The sequence below is a fragment of the Silene latifolia genome, chromosome 11 (genome assembly GCF_048544455.1).
Source record: "Silene latifolia isolate original U9 population chromosome 11, ASM4854445v1, whole genome shotgun sequence".
Taxonomy (NCBI): Eukaryota; Viridiplantae; Streptophyta; class Magnoliopsida; order Caryophyllales; family Caryophyllaceae; genus Silene; species Silene latifolia.
Genome location: NC_133536.1, coordinates 125263511 through 125273752, shown reverse-complemented (window position 1 = coordinate 125273752; position 10242 = coordinate 125263511). Strand labels below are relative to the sequence as shown.

The window sequence follows — 10242 nt, the reverse complement described above, 5'->3', positions numbered from 1 at the left end:
CAAGCACAACAAATGATAGAAATCAAAATGCGTGGTGTGCAATCTTTAAGACAAAGGCACGGTCACAAGTTGATACAACTTTTTTCCAAGAAAAAAACGTTTCAAATGAAACGCTTTTGTCTCCACCCGATGAAATCAACTATGAACATGAGAATAAAGATGGTGAAGACATGGAAGAGGAAGAATTTTATGATGTGGAAGAGAGACTCTAGGGGGGATGAGGCGGAGGAGGAGGAGGAGAGAAGGGAAGAAGAGGAGGAGAGGAGGGGGGAAGATGAGGTGAGGAGGAGAAGGGAGGAGGAGAAAAGGAGGAAGGACGAGGGGTTTGGAGATGAAGATGATTATGATGATGATGACGATGAGGAAGAGGATGAGGATGAGGACGAGGGGTTTGAAGATGAAGATGATTAAATTGGTATAATTTTGTATTCCTCAAGAGTAAATTATTAAAATTTAGAAGTCTGTATAATTTTCATTTATCATTATTTGTGTTAATTTTTATTTGTATTATCGAGATGGTCGGAGCGGTCGAGGTAGGAAGCGTGGAGGCGGCTCGGGAGGAGGACATAGTACGCGTCCCGGAGCGGGAGGAGGAGTTTGTGCGGGAGGATCCGTCTGCGAGCGAGACGGTGACGGTGAGGAGAGTGACGCTACCGACGAGACACCACGGTCCGATCTTGACGGTACACTTCGGATCATAAGATGATCCTTGAGCCGACGGGATTATGGTAAGTTTTATTCTTTATTAGTCTACTATTTTTTATTTTTTTTTTTTTTTTTAAATAATAATTGTTTGTAATTTTACATGTTCAAAATATATGCAGGTTTATGGACAATTGCGTGGTACGAGGTGTCACGAAAAGCACGAAGACTAATTTCGTGGGTCCAATTCCTACGTCGTGGACACAAGCTTCTCCTGCACAAAGAGATGCGTGGTTCAATAACTTTCGGGTATATATTTTCCGTATTTCTTTGTTTTAATAACCAAGGTTATACTTTTATAAATACTAAAAGGTTATACTTTTATAAATACTAATATGAAATTTTGTCGCTTTTTTTTTGTAGCAAGCATATGCTTGGTCACCGTCTCAAGAACGGAATGTCCGTATCAGGTACGAGGAAGTCGGTACTCGACGATATCGGGACGTGATTTGGAAGGTAGTTAGGCGCCCAAAGGAACCAGAGAACATGAAAGGTATTTAATTAACTTGTTTTGTTATTTGTATTAATTAGTATATACTCTCTTATATTATAAATAATATCAGTAACTTATTAGTTATGATTTCATATGTGTAATTGCAGGTGACAAGTATGAAGGCTTAATAAAGCATACCAAAACTCCCGCTTTTCAGAAGAAGTCTAAGCAAGCATCCCTCAACAAAAGAGGAGGAAAGGAAGACGCCGTGAACGAGCCAACTCATTACGCGGGTTCACGATCGTTCTGGAATCGTATGTTGGGGGTAAGTTTGTCTATTATTTCACACTTTTTTTTTTGTTTTCAATACAAGATGTTTATTTTATGTTAGATTTTTTGTTGATTTTCTAACATGTATGTTTTTTTTTTCATTCAGAGAGGAAAGAAGAAGTCACGGCCGATTGCGGCGGTACAGGCTTTTTCAACACGCATTCCGGGGTTGACCAAAAAGGAGTTAGAACTTGGACTAAGCCAAAAGACAAGCAATTATATGTAAGTTTCCGTAACACTTAATTTTTGTTAATTTACTCTCTTTTAAAATGTCGTATATAAGGTGGTTACCATATTAACTTACAACCATTTGTTTAATATTGTAGGAAGCATTTGAACAAGAAAAAGCCGCCAATCCGAAACTCCTGATAATGACATATGGTTTAAGTTGGTGGATGGCTTCAAGAAAGGAAACGTGTATGGTACCGAAAGTTCAACACCGGCTTTCTATGAGAAAACGCGTAGGAGATCGACTTCAACAATTCCCAAAGAACACGTATCAACCGGGAATTATTAGTCAACTTCAAGGTCAAATAAAAGAGCGTGATGAACGTGATGCCAAACGTGATGAAGAAGATGCCAAACGTGATGAAGAATTGCGCCAAATGAAGGAAAGAATGGCAATGTTTGAGACTTGGTGGCAAGGTTGTAACCCCGGACCTAGACCCAACTACGATCCAAATAATCCGCATGGTCCACAAGGGGGGAGTGGAGCCGGTGTTGGCTTCCAAGTATGATGATTTTAGCATGTAAGCTTGTAAAACTTGAACACTTTAGACTTGAACATTTAGAATAGCTTAGCTTGTAAAACTTTCATTTTCAATATATGAAATGAAGTTTGAGAAATTGGGAGGTGTTGGGTTGAAATGTATGGTGTTGTGTGTTGAAATTTGGGATGTATGGTGTTGAGAAATTGCAGGTTGTAAATATTTGGCTAGCAATGAAAACGAAAAAAACCACCAAAACTTACAGTAGCTTTGGCGACTGATTTGTGTTTTAGCGGCGAAAGCGATCGCCAAATTCGATCGATCGATTGACAAGGTAGTCGCCAATTTGGCGACTGATTGACAAGGTAGTCGCCAATTTGGCGACTGCCTTTCAGTCGCCAAAACACAAATTAGTCGCCAAATTTGGTCAGCCAAACTGGCTACGTCACCCAAAAAAGGCGACTGAAAAAGCATTTGGCGACTGCTAATCAGTCGCCAATTTGGCGACTACCTTTAATCAGTCGCCAAATTGGCGACTACCCTATCAGTCGCCATTTTTGACATTTGGCGACTGATTTGTCAGTCGCCAAATTTGGCGACCGACTTTAGTCGCCAAAGCTAGAAAAGGCGACTAAGGTCCGCGACTGACCTTTGGCGACTGATTTCAGTCGCCAAATTGATTTTGGCGACTGATTTCAGTCGCCAATTTCAGTCGCCTGTTTTAATTCTTTTTGTAGTGTACTAATGTGAACATCCCCTTGGAGTGGGAAGTTCCAAGGAGGATTTGAGCGGAAGACGGTTTCCCAACCGCCTTTCGTCTCCAATACCGTCACCAAAATATTCCAACAACCTCCAATGTCAACAATTCACCAATAACAAGAACAATTGACCAAACAAGTATGCAACCAAATTCACACAACAACCAATTCATGCTCATAACCACATTAATTCATCTTTTCGTCTTCTAGTTGCCGATTAACACGTTATAATGCAAGATAATCAACACCAGAGTCATTCACCATACTTATCCTTCCCAAAATCATCATGAGACCACAATATGTACCAAACCCTAATTATCCAAAACATGTTATAATGCAACTAATATGAAATAAATGTAATTAATGATATTAAATGTACAATTAAACACTGATATCACCATAGCTAAGTAGGGAAACCCTGCCTTGAGCTTATCTCCACAAATCCACAAGCTACTCACTAGAAATGCTCCTCAATGAAGCTTCCTACACATATTAATTATTACAATCAATACTACAATCTATTATAACAAACATACTAATTTAACCCCTTAATTATCCCCTTGAATTCTAACAACATAATTAAGTAAAGAGTAATCTACTTACTAAATAAGATTGTTAAGACAACATAGAATAGAAGAGGAAGTGTAGATCAACTTACAGCAAAGAGGAAAGGCTAAGGCGGCATGGATCTTCTGTAGAAAAATTAGGGTTCTTGAGAGGATTTCATGGTGGAAAATTTAGAGAGAAGTTCGGGAAGTTTAGAGAGTGGTGAATAGTGTTTGAGAGGGGTTTTGGTGTGGGAAATCTGAAGTGATAGGGTTATGAAAGCGACATCTCACCAAATATTTACCCGTATAAAACTCAATCGACCGGCACTCGGTCGGGTGGATGGTCACTCGGTCGAGTGACCGACTTTCCAGGCCTTCCAGCCTACTGCAATGGAGCACTCGGTCATCCACTCGGCCGAGTGGGTTCTCTATTCGGTCTAGTTATTAATTATAAAAATACGAGGTATTACACTACAAGGAGAACCACACTCAAGCCTAATTGACAATTACACCAGTTTATTAATGTTCCTGGCCTATAAAGCCCTAAAGACCTTCGAAATTTAAGTGGTTTACCAACATAATTTTGTCAAATCTACTTAGCATAAGGCATGTCATATATGGTCAAGACTTGAGTTATGAGCTTTGTTTTCATAAATAACATGTCGAACAATGTACATGGATAACTTAAGTGAGATTCAAATTCAAAAAACAATGCAAATTATCATCATTGTTATTCAATTCTCCAAGACTCGACCTAAAACAAAGGAAAAACATGTTTTTGTATTTTATAAATTTTTTAATTTTTATGGATTTTTTTAACACACGACATAATTAAAAGCACACAACAGAAATAATTATCCTCCCCCAAACCTAAATGTCACAATGTCCTCATTGTGACCCTAACAGCATAGCAATCACAGAAATCCAAACAACAGCCTATAAGACATTACTAACAAAGGAAAGGGAAAATAACTAGTTAAATAAAGAGAATACATTAAAAGTAGATACAAAGAAGAATAGTACCGGTCCATATATAATAGCTCCCCAAAACTACCTGCAAAATAGGGGATGTAGTGGCTAACTGGAACCACTACTAGGTGTCACTACTGTGCAGCCGTATCCCCATCATCACCGGTCTCTCGGAAAGTATCAAATGAGCAATCATAATCCATAATAAACACCAAAAATGCCACAAGGTCACCGAAAAGCGGTATTGTGAGAACCGAGTAACCATGCTCAATTGCCAAAATATCAAAGAGTAGGCATCACATCGCAAATTCGAGACATGATCTGGCCACATTTGTTAGGTTCATAAACCCCCAATTAGACTCCTCTAATTAGTTTCTAAATTACTCACTAATTTAGAATAATAGATCTAGTTACATGCAATATGTAAATAAATGAAATATGGAGAAAAACAGTTTTACCCTTACAAAATGGTGGAACGAATTTTGGGCATAAGGTATGACACCTTCCTAACCTTGTTCTTGAGCTCAATAACATTAGGATGATCCTCCAATTATCAAAGTTCCATATTAGAAACTCTCCTCTTAGTTACACTCAAGACTTACCCTTAACACTAATAATATTATTAACTAGATAATATTACTAGTAACCTTAAATAATGGATCTACTATTATTATAATTTACTACACTAGTAAGAATATAAATATTAGATTGTTTTTGAACAAATTATGGACATAAAACTATTTTATGTAGAGAGGTTTTTAGAGATAAGCATTAGACAAATAATAAGAGAACTTCTTCTCATCTAAAAGGGAGGGGGGAGCCGATTTTTGCATGTCATGGGGAAGGCCATGGCTTTTGTTTTTTTGCCTTATCAATACCATAGCTAGGTATCTAGGCTTGTAAGGTAATGATAGTGTCTAGTGCATAAATAAGAACACCCATTATTTTCCTTAACTACCCAATATTTCGGCCCCCATAAGAAAATGGTCTTCCATTTTACAAAAAATGTCTTTTGTCATATGAAATGTGTGACATGTGACACATAACATGTCACTAGTCATATAAATGCATATTTAACTAATTAAATATCATTATATATCAAATAAATTACATTTAACAAATTAACAAGTAATTCACAATTACATGTGTATAAAATGGGTCACATTAAGTCTAGTTAATATAATCTACAACATCTTGTAATTATAACTAACTAATCACTCTTATCTCAAATGTTTCATAAACATTAATCAATTTTAGTAATATAATATATTAATTACTAAAATGAATCTTATTTAATCAAATTACAATAAAATATATAACTCTCACTCATTAATAAAAATTTGTTCAATTTAAGGATTTAATTAATCTGTATCGACATACAATTAATTAACTTATCAGTTAAGGGAATTGTCCTATAGGTGTGACCTTAAGGGATCAACTGATCACCACCGTCAAACGACAGTAACGTCAAACTCTAGTCAGCCAATCGTTACCTATTAATGTTGATCAAATGACAATATATTGAATCATCCCTTTTGTATTCTTATTATGAGATCGTACTATTGTTGAGGACACATACTCTAACAACATTTACGTACACTAATTCAGCTCCATACATTAATACCAGAACTGAGCCATATAAACTTTCAAATGCACACAGATGTTATTAACAGCCCAGTAAAGTCCAACAAATTCAATTAAGATAAACCACATGAATGTCCAAACAAGAGTAGCAAAATTGGACAAGCTGATCAATAATGGTTTGAAATGGCAGAAATCCAGACATGCAATCCAACACCAAAATTATCACATCAAATTGTCGAAGAACGACTCCATAAAATCGAAAACAAAGCCAAGCGAACCACAGTAACTTAGAAATTGAGATAGAACGACTGTACCCAATGTATACAGAAGCCAAACCCCAAGTACTAGCAACAATTATAGCAAATAAGAATCAACCTCAAGCCCTCAAATAAGCAGCGGAATAGAGTCCAAGCTCGCCCAGAAATTTCCGTAAGAATGTGCATCTCAATTTGCAAAGTAATTTAACTGGAAATGCGCACCTTAAATTAGCAGCTAATCCAGCCCAGGTAAGCCAGAAAGACTCCTAAAACCCATCCCAAATCATCATCATAATTGACTCGGAAAATGCCAAAAATATTCACCTGCAATCTTCTTCAAATCACACCCTAAGTTGATCTTATCAAAACCCAGAATCCCGACTTCACATCGTTATTGAGCCAGCTGCTAAATTGGCTTTGTAAAAGGACCGTCCAAAAACAAATGACTACCCAATCTGGTGAAAGATCTCAGAAAGAATGTTAGCTGCATATGTGAGTCACGAAATAGCAGCAGAAATACAGACTACACAATAAGGACTCGAAATAGCAGAAATACGAGTCACGCAAAAATTCGTCCCCGGAATCTAGTAGCAGTACCTCATTGTTGCCCAGAAATTCGAACCCAATTCCAAGCTTGAAAAACTCGGAAAATTCCATCTCCAATTTGCAGCAAAATTGGAAATAACTAACCCACAAATTGGCATCTACCTCATACCCATATGCATCCTTGAATCGTTTCAATATCAAGCAAAATAGCAAACCTCAATTGCAGCATCCATCCCCCCAGTAGCTTCACACAATAAATAACATTGATTTGGGGGTTAGTGTTTCAAAGGTACCTAAGAAAGGCGCCCGCAATAGTGAGCAAATAAGGAGCGCTATGATGGATTGCGTCGCAGCAGAGGACGATTAGAGAGGAGAGGAGATGAGGTGTCCGACTGTTCACGGTGGTGAGCGAGGAGGAGCATGAGATGGTGGTGTGCGAGGCCGACGTGAGTGTGCTGTCGTCAAAGGTCATCGGTTCTGGGCCGTAATAACTGGTCGAGTATGGTGAATTGGTGGTGAGCGAGGAGGAGCATGAGATGATGGAGTGATATTATGGAAGATTATCGAAGGGATGAATAAGAGAGTGAAAAAGAGGATTTGAGTTTGAAGATCGCAATAAGAAGTTGATTGAGGAGGAATTTGAAGAAATCAGACTGAGGTACTAATGGAAGGGGATGAGAAGAATTGAAGAAAAGAGCTGATAATTGCTATAGACCATTAAACTCGATCGAGTGTTAGCTACTCGATCGAGGAACCAAATCCCGGCATACCTAGCTCTCGACATTGCACTTTATAATCTATATAATAACATACTCCCTCCATTCAACTCCACTTTGCAACTTTCTATTTTGCGCACTATTCACAAGCGGACATTCAACTTCAATTTTCTTTCGATACATAAGTGAAAATATATTCATGTGGGATCTTATTTGATTTGTCTTCAAGAGTACATTAAAAATATCTAACTTTTATAATTTTTGTAAATACACAGCTAATGATATTTATCGTGTAAAAGCTGCATTGGCAAACGTGATAAAAGAAACTTGTAAAGTGGAGTTGAATGGAGGGAGTAAAAAGGCTAGATTGAGCATAATATTGTGACACGTGGCAGCACTAGATCATTAGAACCATTCGTGTGATGTACAACTAAAAAAGGCAAGTGTGTTATATTAATAGGATTATTTAACAACAATACTCCATACTATTGAGCATCTTCTCATAATACTCTGACCTTCATTTTAACCCATAATAAACCGTACTAACCCTTATTCTCGTATTGCACTTGCATTATTTTTAACCTACTAAATCAGGTTAAAATGCTAATATGGGTCTCACTTTTTATTTAAAGAATATGAACCCTCCCTTAACAATATCGCCATATTAATCTACCACCATAACGTTATAAATCCATATCAGACCACCTTACCTCCACCACCATCCGACAGTACCATCACTTCTCCGTCACCGTCCACCACAACCCCCATCCCCCCTTCATCCCTTACGCACAACACCACTGGAAAAAACTGAAACAATCCGAATTAGGATGATATAGAAAAATGCAGAAAACGACAAACAACAATTGAAAGACTCTAACCACAGATTGAGGGTCCTCCATGAGGGACTAAATGAAGATAAGATCTGGAAGTGCAGACAAAAAAATGAACCAATTTGATTGCAAAATATTCCTTTCATTAAGATTAAGAAATACAAAAAAAAGAAAAGAAAATGGTGCACGCTTTCGGCCTCCGTGAGACCGTGAATCACCGCGTCATCTGCTTCTCCTCTCACGCCGGAGCAGGCTCCTCCGCCAGCAGTACCATTGTTGCCGTCTTGTAGAAACATGATGCTCCTCCACTCGCAGTAATGATGATTTTCAATAATCTAAGATCCCCATTTCAATTTGGGGGTAAATTTTAAGTTAGATTTTGGGTTGGTTGTGGGGTGTTGCCATGTTGGTGTTAGTTTATCCGTCAGAGTAGATGCGGATGGGCCGTGAAGTGCGCATAAGTGTTGCGGCGGTTGTGGCGGTGGTGATATGGTGAGGGATAAGGGGTGGTTGAGTGAGCTTGTGAAGGGGTAATAAGAGTTTTATAATTAAGGGTCAATTAAGGGGTCAATTAACTGGCTAAACAAGTAGCCGGTTGTCGAGTCTATTATGAGAAGGGAGGATGAATAGTGTGGTTGATTGTGAGTTAAAATGAAGCTAAGAGTATTATGAGAAGATGCCCAATAGTATAGAGTATTGTTGTTAAATAACCCATATTAATATATGATGTTTAATTAAGAGAGGGATGTTATTACAAAGTTTAATTGCTAACTTAAATCTATATAAATAATAGCCGGGAAACTAAAACATCAACCATTCATACCATTCTCTATTAAAAGTCCAATTAATCCCATTAATATTTACATTTCTAATAAAGGAGATGAAGAGTTGCTACTATTAGATTAGTCTTTCTTATCTCTTACTCCCTCCATTTCTTTATATATGACGTTTTGCATTTACGAGGTAAGCCTTTGACTTTAATATTTATAAAAATATATTTGATCAAAAAATATAAAAATGGTACCATTAAAATCCTTACGAAAAAATCTTTCATATGAGTATACATATCATAATATTTAGTCTTATATTTTAAGAGATATTGAAAAGAGAAAGGAGTGTCTCGAAATGTAAGAAAGTCATATATAAAAAAACAGAGGGAGTATAAAGACCCATATTTTCACAACCAAAATTTTAGTTTTGGATCTTCATCGATAAATATGGTATGTCTATTTTCTCCTAATCTCATATTGTTTATACTTTTTGTTATTTCAATTTTCACCATATTTTCTCTATCTTCAAAACAAATTTATTTCTAAATCAAACTCAATAATTGAGCTCTTGATTGGACTTTATTTTTTGTACAAAAACTGTGAAGTTTTTCATTTGACTTATTAATTTGATTCTGTTAGTAATGAATTCAGGAGCAAGGTTAGCAGGATGCTATCAAGAAGATTATGATTTCATTTTGTAGAATGGTGGTTACTAACTACAAAGAAAACTTAGTTTTATATATGTTATCATTTTCCTTTCTATTTAATTGTAAATTAATTCTCATATTATATATTTTTAGCCTAGATTATCTCATTGTAATTGGTATTTATATAGGTTAATTAATCAATTGAAAGATAAGCATTATCCTCCTTCAATTAACCTCTGTTTGTTCCTTAGTTATACATGTTAACTAATCAATTATCTCATTATAATTGATAAATATATTTGTACAAGGCCCGTGGATTTCCACGGGTTTCAAAACTAGTTAAATTATTATAATCCTCGATCGAGTGGTTATATTACTCGATCGAGGGACCAAAAACACGTCCCTTCATTTCTCGTCTTATTAATTTACGCCATAAACTCTTTTT

At 36.6% G+C, this 10242-nt stretch overlaps 1 protein-coding gene across 1 annotated transcript; it reads left to right on the top strand.

Annotated features, from left to right (window-relative positions):
* Positions 1 to 687: 687 nt before the first annotated feature.
* LOC141613944 (uncharacterized) lies at positions 688 to 9838 on the top strand. Its single transcript, XM_074432687.1, has 6 exons — positions 688 to 728; positions 825 to 951; positions 1066 to 1195; positions 1303 to 1460; positions 1572 to 1648; positions 9802 to 9838. Exons 1-6 carry the CDS (start codon positions 703 to 705, stop codon positions 9836 to 9838), a joined length of 555 nt encoding a protein of 184 aa, XP_074288788.1. The 5' UTR covers positions 688 to 702.
* Positions 9839 to 10242: the final 404 nt, after the last annotated feature.

Coding starts and splice junctions, on each gene's coding strand:
- LOC141613944 (XM_074432687.1), top strand. CDS start 703: ATGATCCTTGAGCCGACGGGATTATG. Junction 952..1,065: donor CGTGGTTCAATAACTTTCGG/GTATATATTTTC, acceptor TTTTTTTTGTAG/CAAGCATATGCTTGGTCACC. Junction 1,196..1,302: donor GGAACCAGAGAACATGAAAG/GTATTTAATTAA, acceptor GTGTAATTGCAG/GTGACAAGTATGAAGGCTTA.